Below are 18,781 nucleotides of genomic sequence, written 5' to 3'. Positions count from 1 at the left end.
TAGGATTGGCCCATGATACTAGAGAAGGAATGTCTTTTTAGACATTCTTTTTGGACAGTAATGTCTTTTTAGACATTACTTTTAAAGAAATAAAAAAGAGTCAAAAGTCATGTTAATTTCACTTTGTGTGGAGCTACATGTGCTTGAGAGGTTAACTGTTAGAATCAGGAACTTGGTTTTCGTTAGTTTTTTTGTTTTTTTAATCAAACAACAATAATTACCGAACTCAGACTAGTCTTCTTGAAGAAGTTCTAATCCTTTTAAAATCTGCAATTTAATCGTGATGTAGTGAAGGAAATCCTTATACGCAAGTAAAAAATATCGTTGTTTGGAAGGAAATAACAGAGAAGTCTTTGAAATGGCTAATAACGATTTGTAGAAAATACTTCTCAATTTACCACAAGTGACTAGATATATCTTGAACTAATCAAATTACTGCTTTTAAATAATCCAATTAAATTTTAATTTAAAACAAATCCATTTAACTTTTTCTTGATTTGCTAATTTTTTACACGTTTACAACTACAGTATTGTAGTCATTGCTATTGGCATTTTTGAAAACTAACCTTAATTTTCTTTTCAAGAAACTAAATTAAATACATTTTGATCGTGGTTCCTTTAGTTACCGTACAATAGAATCAACATTTTGTGGTGCACAATCTTTGACTGAATTTCTAACTTCACATCATCAAATAAAATGTCGTTTGTGCCACATGAAACAACGATATCTAGTGATATGGAATCTGAAGGTGGGTAGACGCATATTCAAGTTTTGTGTAGATAACTTTTATAGCATTATTGATGCAATATTACAAAAAGGATTGAACTTTTATGCATGTCTATTATTGATAATAATCTACATAAGTCTACACAGGGATGGTCTACAGCAACGGTGGGCAAACTGCGGCTCGCGAGCCGCATGCGGCTCTTCAACCTACTTTTTGTGGCTCTTGTATTGAATCGTAATATTTCCAAAAAAATTAAGATTATACTTTATAAATATATTATCTCGGACTGTCAACCAAGCAGTGGCGTACCTAGGGTATAGCAGGTATGGCTCGAGCCATGGGCGCCACATTGATAGGGGTGCAAAAATCGGGTAAATTAAAATTTGTGACTTAGCCTACATTGTCTTCAAAATCTAATTTGCGGCCAATACAACACAAACATAAAAAAGAGCCTCTCTTTTACTGTAGCCATTGTTAAACAATAGAATTGTGACTTTGCAAAGCAACATTGTGCTTCTCCTGGCTCATTTTGCGTTCAGTCAGCAACAATTGGAAGTTTAGTAAAGTCGCTATAAGCAGCGACTTGTTGAAGCTTAGAAGTAGTACCAGAACTTACTTATTCATTTTTACAAGAATTTATAACTTTGTAAAATCAAAACATCGTGCAACCTTGACAAATGAACACTTGGAAGAATTAATTCGCACAGCATTAACAACTTATCGTCCAAATTTTCAGAGATTAGTGAGTCAAGTACAAAACTCATATGGATAAACAATCATTGTGTTTTTATTGCTGTTATGTTATGTCAACTGATTTTGCGGCTCGCTGGTGTTTATGGTTTATCCGCGAGCGGCTCTTTCTTTGAACAACTTTGCCCACCCCTGGTCTACAGTATAAGTAAGTCTATTGTTATCCAAAGCTTAGTAACAGCAATATGGTTTCAATATAAATGAAAAAACTGCCAACCATTTCATCCCATCTACCACTTTCTTGCATAGTAGGTGAGCGAATAATTTGCACCAGCAGGCTACCAATGAGAAACCCGCTCTCTCTCACCCCAAAAAACAAGAAACGTCTAAAGTAAAAGCAAAAATAAATAGACAATGTCTATTAAACATTATACCTCAAGGAAAGGAAAATAACACATAACTTCATTATATAATACGATTAGGAGTATATATTAACTGCAGACAGTGGACACCGTTTCAGCCTTCCGGCCTCCTCAGTGCAGTAGGTACACTGTGGCCACGGAGATATATACCTCCATGTGACATTTTCCCATTTGTAGAACCTAAGCTCCAAAAATGGTACTACCGCCAACCTTACCAAAGTGCTCAAACTGCAAGCAGTGAGCTTTGCGCTATGCACAGCAAGGTGCCTCCAGTAAAGTTCTCAATCGGCATAAGCCAAGAGCGTCCATAACTGCAGACAGTGCACACCGTTTCGGCTTTCCGGCCTCCTATACGGTATTATTACGTTTAACGTTTCTCATATAAAGTGGTACTTTTTTATCAAAAAAAAGAAGTTATTTTTAAAATTGAAATCCTAACTTTATGAACATATTCTTCAAAGAACACGTTGAATTTTAGTTAGTTTATTGGTCCGGAAGATAAATTAAAAACTATCCTGTGTTGAGTCCAAACATAAGCTATACTGGGTTTTCCCGTCTGAAGTTGTCTTTCTAGCTATGTCACTGGCACTGCCGTACAATTGTCTGTTTTAAAGTCACTAAAACATTTTTATGTTTCAAAATTATTTTCTATACTTTAGCATAAATTGCTAATTATGTTAGAGATCATCGACACAACTAAGATTGCATAAATGGCAAACAACTTTTGTATAAATAACAAACGTTTTACCGCCGTTTTTGTTCAGGAGCGTCTCCGCTGTGGCACAAAATTGTCTCCGCTATTTTTCTTCTTTTTATTTCATTTGGAGGAACAATAGGAAACTTTCTTATCCTATATGCCATCAGCACCCAAAAGGTAGGAATTTATTTCTAAAAAATATTGTAAACGAGGTTGTGTAATTTTGCAATCAAATGCCCTACAGGTATTTGTTGTTTCGAACGTTTTTCTGTGTCAACGATTCCCGTGTAGAGGTTTGAGGCTAGAGGTGACTAGACTAGAGGTTGGAAGTTTGAAGTTGTTTGACTTGTGATGAGATCTGAAAACAATACCAAGTGTCATTTTGAGATTGCCTTTAAATAGTATACTTTAAAGCAGGGCTGTCCAACCTTTTTGTGCAAAGGGCCACATGCGGTTTACGAATGATTGCGCGTCCACAGCCACTTGAGTGTTGATCGCTAATTTGTAATCTTAGAAATGGTTGTCTAATTATTTCTAATTAAAACCCTCACACCAAAATTCTAATCTTAGAAACGTATATTATCCTTTTCACAATTATAAGAACAATAAACATAGGCCTACTACGATATAGCAAAGTCAACAAAGTGTTTACTACACGTCGACACTCTTTGCATTGTGATACAGATTGATTACATATCAGGCAAATTGGCTTATTGTCCACATGCACAAAAAAGCAATCACATGTCCACCTTTCTTGGAATATTTTGTTAGCATTGCTTGCTTTTCGTTTCTTATTTGACATATTCTATATCACTGCAGAGTGCAGAAGATATTTCACTGCTAAATAGATTTTGCGCGAGTTTCTTTTCTGATATTAGATGTACTTCAATAAAGCAAAAAAGCAAGAAATATGACTATTGAAGCACGAAGAAAACAAATCAATAGTAGCCAATTCTTTCCACTATCTAAACCAGTGGTTCTCAACCGGGGGTCCGCGGACCCCCAAGGGGTCCGTGAAGCGATTTCAGGGGGTCCGCGAAAGTTTCCTAGTTTTCAGCTTTATTGATAAATTACGAAATTTAAAAATTGTTTGTGCTTTGTTTATGTATTAACCTACAGTGATTCTCAAACTGTAAGTCGCAACGCACTGGTGCATCGTTTGAAATTTCAAAGGACATGGCACAAAAGTTTGGTTTTTAACTAACAATATAAGGCTATGTTCAACTTGATTCTTTTGATACAGCAGGTTGTTGATCAATGTTTAACTTAGAAATGCAAACATTAGTCAGCAGTCTATCACCACTCACAGTTTTGCAATGACTGCAATTATAACGAACTAATATTGATTACAAATGAAAATTTCTTTTTAACGGTCGCAAGTATTATATTAACTTTAGATAAAATTTGTAGAAAAACATCAAATGAGCATATAGCTTACCGATGCTTGATCCTGTGTGCCAACGTATAGCTCATAAGTCATAACATAATTTCGTCAATCTCATCAATTACGTTGCGAATAGAGCAAATTCTTCTAATCTAAGTGTGTTGCTTCGAAACTTATGTAGGCCTAACATTATGTAACGTATGATTCCATAAGGAGATGCGATATAGCAAAATTTCAAATAGAGTTTTTTAGGGGCCCGCGACTGCTTCAAAGGCACCAAAAGGGGTCCACCAAGACAAAAAGGTTGAAAACCACTGATCTAAACCTTCATTATTTTACCAAAACTATGAGGAAAGGGAAAAAAGAAATAGAAATTTTGAAGATTAATTGACTTTTATCAATTTAAAATGTAAAGTTTTGTTTGTTTTGGGCTAGTTGTACTGATATCAATTTATTGCAATCTTTTCGTTTCGATTCAGTTGTGCTGAGGAGTCCTATAGGACGAATACCGCTTCCATAACACAAATTATAACTTTTATTGAAATAATGTTGTGAGTGTTAGCCTAGCCAAATGATTTGAAGGTTTAAACTGTAGAAATGCAATTCAATTTTACTTTTTTCATTGCTGGCGCAACGTGTAGAAAACTTCAAAGTAAACACGAATTTGGCACCAGCAGAAGGAAAAGATGGCAAAACCAAAAGGTTTAAAATATGGATAAAACAGCGCTTGAAAATCACTATCTTTTGCACAGTCACTAAACGTGGAAAAGAAATGAAATTTTTTTTTTTGAAAACAAGTTTACATTACAATTGACACTTGCAAGTACAACAAGGGCGATTTAAATTTTACTACACTCAAAAGAAATCCAAAAAGTAACAAGTTTCCTGGACTTTTTACTTGGCGAATCTTTAAAGACTTACCATTTATCTTCCCTTCTCTTTATTTATCTACCATCCTATCTTCTTGCGTTTGAGGCCGTCGCAGATCACGTTGTTACATCCAGGCGCAGCAGCCAATGGATTGTTTATTCATCGATCGTTGTGAGGTCCACATATCTGTCCTGGGGTCGATATACAGGACAATGGTAGATAATGTGGTGTGCAATCTGAGAATCTGAGCCACACGCACAAGATGGTGAATCGGCGAGGCCCCATTGAAACATGTTGCTGTTGAAACGGCCCACCCCAGTCCGCAGGCGATTGAGCTTCACCCATTCCTTCCGAGGTAGTTCTGCTTCGGGTGGGGAGTTGGTATTGGGAAGGACTGGGAATTGGGTTGGTCTCGCAATTTCTCTTCATTCATTGTTCCAAACTTCGGAAATTTGAAAGTTGGATTTAAAGATAGCTGCAGCATGTCGGGAAAACGAGCGTCGAGATTTTTAAGCGCTGGGGCTTTTGGGAGTGCGAGTTTAGGACAATGATCGTATCCGTAATAAGTATGCCACAATAATTTGATACTGTGCGGTATAATTTGTTGGTAGTCTATAGTAAGGTTTGGTGGCCTTTCAACTTTGTGTTAAATCATCTTCATGTTAGAAACCTTTGCTGTAAGATTTACATTTTGTGTTTGTACAAAACCATGCAGTAACCCGACATAAATATCGATACAGTATTGAATAGTATTGTACAGTATGCTAATACCAAAGAGCGCTGGGAATTTGGATGTATGAAGTTTCGCATTGCACTCGAAGAACAGCTTTTGCGTAGGGGAGCACGCAAATGAAATGTTCAACAAACAATGCTTCGTATTTAACATTGTCTGATGGCTTGGCTTAAACCATCAGTTTCAAAGTTAATTTCTTACTAAAATAATTTTTGCACAACCGGAAATTTATTGTTAAAATAAATCAAATGGTTGATACATCTCATAAAAATTGTAGAAGTTAATAAATAATTCAAGTCACAACGCGCTGACAATAGTATAACGACATCATGGTGCCAAATTCTAACATTTTGCAGCTGTCTGATCTTTCTCAACGTGTTTTAAACGTTCAAAAGGAATTGATGATTCATAAAAACGTTTATTTTCCTTGGAGTATCTTGCAATAAAAACCCCTTTGTTGTTGAATTCGGCCCAGAAAAGCACTTTTCATGATCATATTTTATAAAGATTTAGTTTCAGTTTTTAGCAGACCAACATATTTGCTAGTGATTTGTGATGATGTAATCATGAAATATGACGACAGACGGACTTAAAACGTAATAGGTACAAAACTTATACCAAATTTTTTAATGCACCTCCCTTGCTTTCAAAACGCTACGAAGCAAAGCTAACTACCCTACGGCCTACAACATTATAAGCTTGCTGTCAATAAATAATATGCTAGTTAGCCATAGATTAATTTTACACAGCACAATGTGTTTTATTTTACTCTAAGCTGTTTATGCTTCATATTTTTAGTGTGTGATATGGTACACAAGAATATAGGCTACTGTATAATGGTTTGAAAATTTCTGTGTTGAAAATGTGAATTGCTTGTTTCCGTTTTTATTTCTATTTCGTATTAGAATGTATTAAACCAAACCCTAATTGATCTTAACCTATCTACAACAGACCCTTCGTAGAGCAAAAAGCAATTACTTCGTTTGCAATCTGGCGTTGGCCGACCTTGCTGTGACAGCTATTGTCTTACCGGCGGCTGCTGGCAACGTCATATTGGACGAGGGTCGAAGCTGGCTGCCGCTCCCAGTGTGTGATTTTGTCGGCTTCTTGATGCCTTTCACATGCGTGGCATCAATGCAGAATCTAATGCTGATTAGCGTGCAAAGGTAGAAGTATAAAATAGACTATGTAGGCTCTGCAATAAAGCAAAGCAGCAAATGCTTTGTAGAGCTATCTGTTTTTCCAACAGATTTGGAAAGCTTGGAAGTGTTATCATTGCAATTTTATATTTTCTTTTCTATCCAAAATGATTTTTATTTTTACAAAAATGCAAGACGACTATCGAAGTAAATAAAGATATATGATGACAAAACATGCGTCAGTTTTTTTTATGCTATATCAAATTTAAATTTAGTCATTCATCTTCATACAACTTTTATACCATAACATATGATTCGTAAACTTAAGAAAAACAAAAAGTTTTATTGATTAAAAAAAGATTTGATTATATAAGTTAATGTGGCAACTGTTGCTAACCAATTGAACAATGTAGCAAAAGACAAGCACGAAGTAACCAACATACATTTTAGAACAAATTTATTGTTCCAAATGACACATGACTAATGGCAAATGACAAGTGACAAATGGCACAACCAAACGGAATAGTTGCGGAGACTTAAACAGAAAAACTTTTTAAGGTTTCTCGGTATCTCGTCTCAAGGTAATCACGATGAGAAAACAGAAGGAAGAGTGATCATGTTGTTGGTGTTTTTCTCCTGGGTCTGGTCGGCTCTGCTGGTCCTTCCAACTCTTGTCGTGAACCCTCAAAGTGGAGAAAACTTACTTGTGTTCGATAAAGCTGCAGGTGACAACTTAAAAATATTCCAATGTCGTATAAAACGGCGCTGTATAATTGATAGTGAGTGAAAGAATTTCATGACATTAACATTATGGCAGGCTGACATCATGCCTCATCCTTAGAAAGCTTTAAAGCGCTAACTGTGGTGATAAACATACACTTTTTACAAACATTAGAGATACGCGTACGCTTAGTGTTGAATAATTTAATCTGATTAGTTAAGAGCAGCATAGGACCATTTGGTCATCCAGTCAACTGCTCCCGTTTGATCAGGAAGCGAATGTTTTTGGTAATTCTGTAACATGTGCTGTACTGTACATTTAACAGCAATGTGCGCTTGGGAAGACGTTCAACTACCAAGGTACTCTTTGGGTTTGGTGATAGTAGCATTTTTCATTCCCCTTATTGTGTCTGCGCTTTGCTACTACGAACTATTCTCCAGTGTCAGCAGGTCGGTGTAGTTTGAAGTATTCAAATACACATTCATATAACAATAGGCTACATTATGAGATCGAAGACAGCTGTTAGTTTCATGACGTTTCATTTAACGTTTTTTAAAAGTGATTGACTGTGGACAACAACATTAAGACATCTTGCCTAAACTGTCGAATCGATCCACAAACGTTGTTTGTCTTCAAGTTATTGATGTCGGATGTGGCTTTGGTCCCAACCTGTGGTAGAATAGACGTGTCAGTCGTTCAAAGCCTCTGCAAGTATGCAAAACTCTCAAGATTAAGCTCTCAGAGAATCTTTCTCAGTTAGAGGATAAAATTTCAAACCAACCAACCAACTCGGCAAACGTCACTCATTATATAGAGGGGGCAGTAAACGTGGGTTGTTTATTTCTTTGATTTAATTTGTTTTTCTGTTTTTAATTTTTTTTGTTTAATTCAATTTATTGTGCTGTTTTTTTTCGTTTCTGCTCTGTGTTTCTTATTTCAAACAGCTTTGTACCATAGAGATGTGACTGAGCACAAATGAGCTCCTTGGACATTTCGATTTTTGTAGTGGCCAAATGTGTTACTTTAGTCACAATTGAAAAAGCTCACAGACTTGTCAACAATTCACTGGGTAGCCTATAGCTTACACAGTAGGATAAAGACAAGTAAACCAAACCATGTAAAACATCATTTTAAAAGTTATTCTATCTGCAGCCCTAACGATTGGATAAAGGTATTTATGGAAAGCTTGGTATTAATATGCAATAACTTGAAATGTTGAAATAACAAAAAACATTCGAATTTAGACGATCCAGAGCGATGACTGAGAGAATGGAAGGTAACAGCGCAAGGATTGACACTAGAGAACGCAAGATCTTGATCACCATTCTGATCGTCTTGATAGTTTTCCTCCTCTCCTGGGGACCTTATTGTCTGCTTCTTATTTTGGACACATTGGGAGTCGTTGATGTTTTCACCATATCCGCTTGTAAGTTCTTCACTTGTGCATTAAAATCAAAATTGACGAAGAAAGAGACAAACAAAACATGCAGTGTGTTAGTTGTTGCTCATAGTTATTTGACACTTTTACTTATCTTTATATAGCCGTGGCCTATATAGAACCCTTTTATGACAGTATCTATTTATTCACACCCCCATATTGTTTTAAATTTTCCCAAAGCCTTTATTGAGGCATGTGCCCACAGCTCCAGACTAACTTTAATGTTATTTCTGCAGGGAAACGTCCAACGGCATGGCTCGGCTGTTCCAACTCAGCTTTCAATAGCCTAATTTATGGAGGAAGAAACCAAAACTTTAGAGAGGGTTACATACAGTGTGCTTATAGCATGGCTGATTTGATAACTTGCAACAGGTTAAGACTTTGCTTACATAGGTCCTGTATTATAGTCCTGTCTTGTTTTATTCTGTTTTTTCATAGTCCTGCCCTTTTTGTCCTTCATTTAAGCTTATACCTTTTCAAGTAGCCTACCGGTAGCCAGTGGCGCCGGCAGGGGGGGGCAGGCGGGGCAGCTGCCCCCCCCCAATGTTTTGGGCATCTTCTTTTTAATTTTTTTATTTTTATTAATACATATTAATATTATTTTTTTAATATTTGGATCCCAACTTCAAGTAAATCAACTCAAGTTGCAAGGGGGGGTAAAAGCTCTCTCTAAAAAAAAGTATGGAAAACCTTGATGACTAAATTGTACAGTAGATAAAAAGATTTTCTACAGAAGCAAAGATATAGACTTTTTAAAGTTTTAACTAACGTCACATTGATGTAGAAAAATAACAACCTGTTAAATTTTTGATACCTCACACTCCCATGACTTCTTCAGCGCGCATTTTGGCATTGGTTGCTTGCCGTGATTCTTTCACTTAAAACGTTTTGTTTCAGCAGTTTTGAGTTGTTCAATTCTTAAGTTGTAAAGGAGACTCAATTTCTCCAATATTTATCATTTATGTTTCTTCTTTAATCTCAGCAGAGTATAAAACTTGTAAAAGTTTTTCATTCATACGACGTCATAAATGAAATTATATCTCAAATCGGCGTAATGACGTGACATCATCTAAACATTTTACCGAATTATAAATTAACAAATTCGATCGTCAAAAGTGGTTTGGTGGTGGTAAATATTACGTAATGAAAAAAATGTGACAAGGTTGGAAGACATTACGTCATGTATTTTCAATACAAATTGAAGTTTAAAATTCATTCTTTTGTTCATAGTCGTAACTCGTAATCCACCTCAAAGCGGTGCTACAAAGAACAATTTTCGATAAGGGGGGCATCAAGAATAAGTCGACATGACTTTTAACCCTTAGAAGGTTGGGCTCCTGGAGTCTTGCTCAGTTTGGGGGGGCTGTCGATTCTTCTTAATGCCAGGGAGTCGAACCGTTTGATTTTTCCGGTTCGGGTCCGGTTCTGGTTCAAAGATTGTTTCAAAATTTGGTTCAGTTCCGGTTTGGGTTCGAAGAAACTTAAGAGTCCCGGTTTAGCTCCGGTTCAACAACAATGATTCGTGGTTCGGGTACGGTTCGGTTTCAACAAAAATAGTCTCAACACCGGTTTTATAAGTTCCGGTTCGAGTCCGATAAAATTAGGCCTATATTGTCTATGATGTCACAGAACAGAAGTTGCTTACCCCAAAAAATTCCTCTCCAAAGCATCGATGATAGTGGATCGTGTGTTACGGAATAGGCTATAATTCATCCGTACAATGTGGCCTCCAAGATAACAACATGCTACGTACAACTTCACTTACCACAATGCGAACAATGACGTAATGCTGGAGTGAACCGCTTTTTTCAACCGGTTCGGGTTCGGTTAGGGTTTAAGCTAACTCAAATTTTCGGTTCAGTTCCGATTAAGGTTCAGACAAAATCGCACCAAAACCGGTTTACAAAAATCCGGTTCGGGTTCGGTTCGACTCCCTGCTTAATGCTTTAGGAGTGATATCTCTGTTATTTTGGCACGGTTTAAAAATTTGGGATTCACTTTGTAAAATTATTCACGCTGAGCATATCCGACAATTAAAACTATGTGAATTTTAGAACTGCTCATATACGTTGTAATGTTGAGGTCACCTATGAGTGTAATTTGTAGCGTGATTTTACACATTATTTTTTGGTAGAGTAATGAAGAATGTGCATTGTAATATTGTGATTAATTTTTTTTTACATAATTTTACATACAGCCAATGCCCTTCACGCTGTGAAACAGTTAGGATTAACGAGACATGGGCCAAATTAATTACTTTCATCCAGCTGGTGGGAAAATGTTTCACAATAAAATATGAAATATTTTAGAGGATGTGCAGTAAACAAAAAATGGAATTTTACAAATTAAAATATTATTTAAAAATAAATAGGAATTTTACTTGAATAAGCAAATAGCTGTCCCTTGCCTCAGCTATCCCTTGCAATCAATTTTAAAAGCCACCCATCGCCTCTCCATCAGCAAAATCGCATGGCATGGCAAAACCATCAAGCCAAGCTGGTTCAAACAAAGGCGAAGAGAAGCTATCTCCGCGAAAAAAGCCGCCGAGTTACAACGATTCAACGCCGAAAGACATTGAAACAGTGCAACTGTAGTAGATTTCGTTTGTGAGTGGTAAAAAAGCGAAATTAAGCAGTTTGTTGCAGTGAGAAATTATGACGTCACACATAGAGCATTGTGATGCATATATTTTTGACAGGATGGTTTGGCGTTGTCTTGCGAGTCGGACTTTCCAAGCAAAAAACTCAAAAGTTGTGCAACAAAATGAAAATAAAACACAGAAGTAAAAAAATATTACAAATTATATTTTTATCTCTACATTAGTGGGGGGTAATTTTGCATTAGTTACCCCCCACTCCAATTGGTGGGGTTATCACCCCCGCGGCCCCTCTAACGGAGCCCATGGTCGTAATACTCCTTCAAAGCGGTATCACAAAGAACAATTTTCGATAAGGGGGGCATCAAGAATATGTCGACATGACTTTTAAGGTTTACGTCAGCCCCCGAGATCAGTAAAATATAAGGTTCTCATTATCGTGATAGTAAGCCGCGGGAAATTTTTTCTCTAAAAAACAGATTCCCGGGAAGCTAAACATTTTTTCCAGCCCTGGTAGAAAACAAGAGAAATTAAATAATATACCACTGTCTTGCACCAGTGGCGTAGCCAAGGGAGGGGGGCTCGGGGGTTTCAACCTTTCAAATTGAATTTACGGATGTTAATACACTGTTTACAAGAAAAGCTTTAGCCTATGATGTAATTTCTCGTCAAACTGTGCAAGGATGCAAGCCATCTGCAACTGCTGAGATCGCTTGTTCGATCTAGATTAACATCTAAACAGCTATTCGTTATACAAAACTTGAATATATCAGAAATAACCTAAAGTAACTTCATTGTTTCAAAGCTTTTTGTTTGACACTCATCAAGATGTATGACCTCTATGACGTTACATTTTCTAAACTTTGGGTTGACTTCAGAGCATAAAAGTTAGTGACTTACCGGAATAAGATCGCTTTTTGAATCAACCAAAAAGAAAATTGATAAATAATAAAACTGTAATAATCTCGCAAAAAAAAGCAATCAACCTATGTCTCTAAAACAAAGTTTGCCGAATTTTAAACAAAACTGCATTAAAAGAGCGAGTTTTGCCAATACCAAACATTCAAATATCTCAGTCTGGAATTAGCAACAAGAAAACATAGAGACTTAGCTTTATTTCCGAAAAATGCCGAAGAAAACATGATCTTATCCTTTTGCTATGCCACCGGACAGCACCATTTTACAGAAATATTCATACCCACAATTTTGTTGAAAATGCTCTCAGAATGCACCAAACTGAAAGTAATTTTTCAAAATTTTCCCCCTGTCAATACTCCCCCTTTCAAAATTTTTGACTACGCTACTGTCTTGCACTGTCAATATTTTGCCCCCCCATTGTTGAAGGTCTGGCGGCGCCACTGCCGGTAGCCTATTTCAATTTATTATTTTTGCATGTTGTTTCAGTTCCTTCTGATGATCCTAATAAAGTGAAATAGGCTATATAGTAGCCTATATAGCCTAGGCCTAGAGGTTTTTAGTGAATTGTAACTGAAGTTGATATATTTACCGTTAGATAAATAAGTCCAATCGCGTTTTCTTTTTCTAGATACAAGTTTAATCGAAGACGAATTCAAGACCGCATTCGAAGGAGTCAAACAAACAGCCGATCCAAAATTAATAGTTCAAAATCCATTGCCAAATAACAAGTCATCGATGTAAAGTGGTTTAGTAGGCTATAAATGTGACAAAACAATGCTTTTACATTCGATTCTAATTCGTCACACAAATGAAGACGCAATAGTTTTGGTATATTTCTCACAAGAACAATTGGTTATGTTCCGAGTAGGCCTAAAATTTCTATGGTACAGTAACAAAAGGCTCTTGCTAACATACTGCAGGTCGATTGACACAAGATGCAATAATACAAGAGCACTTGTCAAATTTTAGTATACGCGTGCTCCTTGCTATGGGACCTTGTGGATGACGCATCAAATCTAATGCGAACGGAGGTTTTCAAGAAACACTTTACTATAACTTTTATTATGTAAAATTTGAAGCTAATCAGAAACTGTAAAATTTGTTTTATGGAACTGATTAGGCCTACAGTAGGCCTAAAATGTTTTTTATGCTATCAATTAGTTATATAGGTATCGTTAGCTACCGTACCACAAAAAAAAAACGCTCATTAGTCCACACGTTCAGCTCATTATACCTCAATGTGTTGACGGGTCTATATTTCTGTTGATGTTATTAGATAGGCCTATTTTCTTTGTTACATCTGTTTATTGCCAATTTCAAACAATTTTTAAGCTTGAAAAGTGTTTCAAATGCTGTCAAAAGATTTAAATTAGTCATTTTACAAAAGCCAATACCTTATCATGTAGGCTATAGCCAATCTCTGTTCATGGAAAATGTGACGTGCAAAGTTCCAAAATGAAACAAACGCAACTCCGATCAGGAGACCCGTTGGCAGCACGGGAAGATTATGCAGCTAATGATGTTGTCAGTAGTTTGTTCCTCCATGCCACACCCACAGAACACGGAAGCTGCCTTCTTTTCTGAACAAGTTATTTGAGCAGATTAATCCGACGCCAAACCGCGATGTTATTGTTTCACCCTCACCTTTCTTTGCAAATGCATTACCATGGTAAGGAGACTTACATTGGAAATAAAATTGTTTGTAGTCTCATAGGCTATAAGCTACTGTAGGTTTCGTCTACTATCTCATGTCGTGTTGTTGGTCTGGCCAACTAACAGTAAAATATACTGTAGGCTACATAGAAAGCCAATTATCAGTTTTCACAGTTTTTAAACACAGTAGATGTTGCAATTGCAAGGTCGTTAAAAAATGTCCTTCATTTCATGTGTTTCTCAGCAGTCGAGTGTAGCAAGAATTGACAGCGATAGACACCTGTTTTGCCCATGAGGCTAGGGTTATCGCCAGTATCGCACCACATGTTTAAACTTTTATTTGCATCAGTAGCGATAAAACGTGAGTAACCACCGACGCAAAAAAATGAGCCTGATCGTGAAGACCTTAAATACTTTAACCGGCCTATACCACGCCCAGCATATGCGCGACGCGTCGTAAGGGGACGGGCCGGAAGCGTTTGGTCAACCAGCTAAGGACGCGAGGCCAGGGCTGTGGAGATTTCCATAGTGGTGTGGTGCCTGTGTCTGGATCCAGAATGGTGCCTGTGAGTAGAGAATTGGTGGTCGAAATTCCTATTGATGAGGCCGCGTCCCGGAAATTTAGAAAGTCGGGACGGACCAAAGATACGGGTACAAACCGCCCTTTTGCAATAGGGGTTCGTCTTCCTGCAGGCTTGGGTCTGCCGGAGAAAACGGTTTACTTTTTTTTTTATCTCGCGCAACGCTCAGAGCTCAAGATGGATACCACTGCAGCACCTTGCAGGTTTACAATTTTCCAAGCTTGAGAGCTAGTGCGTTTTGGTAGCGAATTGATCATGCGCTTGTGCAAGTCAGATTAAGGATTACTCTTCATTCACCTTGTGGATTGAAGAATTCACACATGATAACACTTTGACAATATAGAAAACTTCATTCTTCCAATCTGCGTCAGTGGCAGGTAGGTTACAACCCAGACAGCAAATCTACAGTTCAGACGTTGAATCAATGTAAAATACGGTGGAATTGCTGTCTGGGAAAGTTTCTAGAAATAGAAATTGTCAAGATATCCGTTCAAAGGCTTTCTTTCGCCCCATTAGCTCAGTGGTTACTTGCCCGGCTCGTCACGCGGCGCTGGTTCGTCTCTCGGGTGTGGTGGTTTCGTGGTGTGCGCTTGAGCAACGTAATTTCAGGACTGCTTTCCATTCAGCGGCACCTAGTGAATGGAATAATTCCCCGGCAGCAACACTTCAACAATCGGAAAACTTCACTCTGCCAATCTCGGTAACCGGCTATGCGTCAAGACTCAAGAGCCTCTACAAGTATGCGAAACTACCAGGAATAACCTATCAAGGCTTTGTCAGTCCGAGGATAACGATTCAAAACCAACCAAACAACGTCTTCAAGTAGGTTATGCAAAATTGACATTCTGAATTGGTCCAAATTAAGTAGCCTATGTTAGCAGCAGTGTATAGAATTTAGAAATTTTAGATGATATTATAGGCCAACACAAAATTATTTCAAACATCAAGCGAATTCGCGAAATAATTTCTCACAGTTTGGCAAAACATTCTTTTTGATAGATTTGTTTCATTTGAAACAATCAGTTTTGTTACCTTGTAAATCTAAATCAAAGCAACTTTCCATTGTTTGGGGTGTTTGAGTGATCCCAACCAGCAATGACAACTGCAGCTCATCTGGACGATCTGGGTACCAATTGGACAATAAATTATGCCTTCACTGGGGCTGTCCGACTGGATACCAGTTTTTGTCCTCGAGCTCAAGTTTTTATCCAACTGGGTAGCCCAGTTTGAAAATGCCGAAAGAAAAATGCTTCCGAGCGGTGTCGAACTGATGTCCTTTGTAATTTGAACCACAGACAGATGAGATGCGCCAATTGACCTCAAGCCAAAGCCTTCGAGTTCACTGATAATGAAAGCAGCGTTTCTTTGTAGCCTAGTATCTTTGAAGGGAAAATGAAAGAAGGGTAGCCATTTAAACTTAATAATTTCCTGTAGGCTAAGATCCGATGACACCGCCAACCAATCAGAACACGTTTAACTGATTACTGTCCAATTGTGAACCTTCTAGGATTCAGCTAGAGAGTTGATCCCACTTTGAAGTTTGTTGGTTAGTGTTGTATTTCCAGACGTTTAATATAAAATAAGCAATAATAATAGTAATAGCCAACCAAATGAGAAAATCATTTACCTCTTGTTACTTACTGATTCACTGTATCAAAGCAACACAATATATAGTAAGAAAGAAACGCAAAACAATCAACTAAGGAACGTGGTACAGAACGCTTAATTGATTACACGCGTTGCGCGGTGGTAATCAATTCCAGCGTCTGTACCAGAAAACGCTGAATGTAATTATGTAGTGAAGCAGGTCACAAGTTACATAAAATCAACGTAAATAAAATGACGACTATAACACCTCCCCCGATAATTTTTATACACAAAGAAAAATATGAACAAGACACTGAATTAAACAATAAAACTCAAGGTCGGAAACGAGCCGGAGGTCTGCGGCGACGGCTCGACCTTCGTGGGTTGTGTGGCCCGAATTCCGGTACAGTCGGTGTGTCGTCCGAATCCGTTCGAGCTGAGATGGAGACAGCGGAGGAGTCGACTGTTGGTGCAGGAGTTTCTCCCGGCTCCTGGTCCTCCGATGATGCATAGCGAGGTTGCAGTTGGTCCATATGGCGCCTCCACGTCGGACCATGTGGTAGCAGACGTACCAGGAAGATTCGGCTACCTGTCGCTTAATCACCTCAGCTGGAACCCAACGAGAATCCTGGCTCCGTCATGGAGTGAATGATAGCGCGTAACAGGGATCTCCCGGTTTGAAATGTCGTTTTGTACCTTCGGAGGCGTCCGTGTTGTGAGGTTTTTGTCGGGGTACCACTTGAGACGATGTGGGGAGAAGCGTGTCGATCTTGGTTCGAATCTGACGATTGTTGAGTAATTGGCTTGGAGAGTAGCCACTCGGAGTGGGCGTGCGTCGATACTGCTGTAGGAACTCCAAGACGGCCTGCTTCGGGGGTAGGGAAGATTTGCGAAGTGCTTGCTTGAATGTACGTACGAGGCGCTCCGCCGCTCCATTGGTTTCCGGATGGTAAGGGGCACCCGTGATGTGTACCATACCCCTCTCCTTACAGAAAGTTTGGAATTCTGTGGATTTAAAAGTAGTAGCATTATCGGGAACTATAGTATGGGGATAGCCGAAATGAGCAAAATCTTCTTCTAGCAGGTTGATAGTAGCTGTTGAAGATAAGGAAGTAGTAGCATGAATACATGGGTATTTAGAAAAAGCATCAATGCTGAGTAACCAATGGTAACCCATGAATTCTACCGCATGATCTATGTGCAAGTGACTCCACGGTGCTTCTGGAACCGTCCATGATTGGACCTGGGTTTTAGATTGCGGTTGATATTCGCCACAGGTACTGCACTTGTGACAAAGTTCCGCTATGTCTCGATCGATGTTTGGCCAATAAACGGAAGTTCTTGCCAACTGCTTCATTCTCTCAATGCCAAAATGTCCTTCATGAAGCAATTGAAGGACGGAAGGACGAAGTTTGGACGGGATGACCACTCTGGAACCGTAAAGCAGACATCCGTAACAAGTAGAAAGAGAGTCTGCGTATTTACGAAACGGTTCGACCGGGTCTTGTGGAGAAGACTTGGCCGGCCATCCTTTATGAATGAAACGCATTACCGCGGAAATGATAGGATCTTTAGAAGATTCTTTATGTAGTGAGGCAGCATTTGGGGTCTGGACCTGCAAATCCAACGCATCGAAAGCGCAGACGATATCAATGACATCCGCACTTTCCTCTTCATCGAAGACTTTATCCCCTCCTGCAGGTAAGCGACTCAATGCATCAGCGTTTTGATGATCCTTCGTCTTCCTGTACTCAATAGTGTATGTAAATTGCGACAAAAAGAGTGCCCAACGAGCCAAACGATTTGCTGCCAAAGAAGGTGTCGATTTGGTCGGGCCAAAAAGACTAAGCAATGGTTTATGATCTGTGACCAAAATGAATGATCTACCAAAAAGATATTGATAGAATTTCTTTAGCGCAAAAATTATCGACAAAGCCTCTTTTTGGATTTGACTATGGTTTTTCTGCGAAGCTGTTAATATCTTTGAAACGTTTGCTATAGGCCGTTCTGTGCCATTTGGGTAACGGTGAAACAAAGTAGCACCGATGCCCACATTAGAAGCATCACATGCGATACCTACCGGAAGTGACGCATTGAAATGTGTAAGAACCTCATCAGTAGAAAGATAATGCTTCAGCTGAACAAAAGAGTTTTCCTCTTGTTTTCCTCATCTCCAAGGAATGTCCTTTTTCGTGAGATGGTATAGTGGTTCCGCTACTGTGGAATCGTTCAACGGTAGAAACTTCGAATAAAATTGTAAATAACCTAAAAATGAACGAAGAGAAGATACGTCAGTGGGGGCAGATATCTCCAGTATGGCGTTTACCTTAGGACCTTTGGAGATGCCCTGCCTGGACAAAATGTGTCCGAGATACTCTACCTGAGGTTGTGCAAACTTACACTTGTCTTTCCTACACCTCAGGCCTTTTGAGTGAAGTCGATCGAGGAGCCGTCTAAGATTCTGGAGATGCTCCTCAGCAGTAGTGCCACTGACAAGAATGTCGTCTAGGTAGACTGCGACCCCTGGAAGGTCGGCTGTAAGGTCGTCCATGATCTTCTGAAAATAACCTGGAGCAGAAGATATGCCAAAAGGTAAAACATTTTGTAAAAGTACGCCACGGTGA

General features: G+C 38.5%; 1 protein-coding gene across 1 annotated transcript; it reads left to right on the top strand.

Annotated features, from left to right (window-relative positions):
* The first annotated feature begins 697 nt into the window (after positions 1-697).
* LOC145766679 (melatonin receptor type 1B-A-like) lies at positions 698-13,077 on the top strand. Its single transcript, XM_082578388.1, has 8 exons — positions 698-749; positions 2,605-2,714; positions 6,476-6,690; positions 7,222-7,388; positions 7,710-7,833; positions 8,629-8,810; positions 9,059-9,145; positions 12,965-13,077. Exons 1-8 carry the CDS (start codon positions 698-700, stop codon positions 13,075-13,077), a joined length of 1,050 nt encoding a protein of 349 aa, XP_082434514.1.
* Positions 13,078-18,781: the final 5,704 nt, after the last annotated feature.

Source organism: Aplidium turbinatum, chromosome 3 (genome assembly GCF_918807975.1).
Source record: "Aplidium turbinatum chromosome 3, kaAplTurb1.1, whole genome shotgun sequence".
Classification (NCBI taxonomy): domain Eukaryota; kingdom Metazoa; phylum Chordata; class Ascidiacea; order Aplousobranchia; family Polyclinidae; genus Aplidium; species Aplidium turbinatum.
This window is presented reverse-complemented; position numbering and strand designations above follow the sequence as displayed.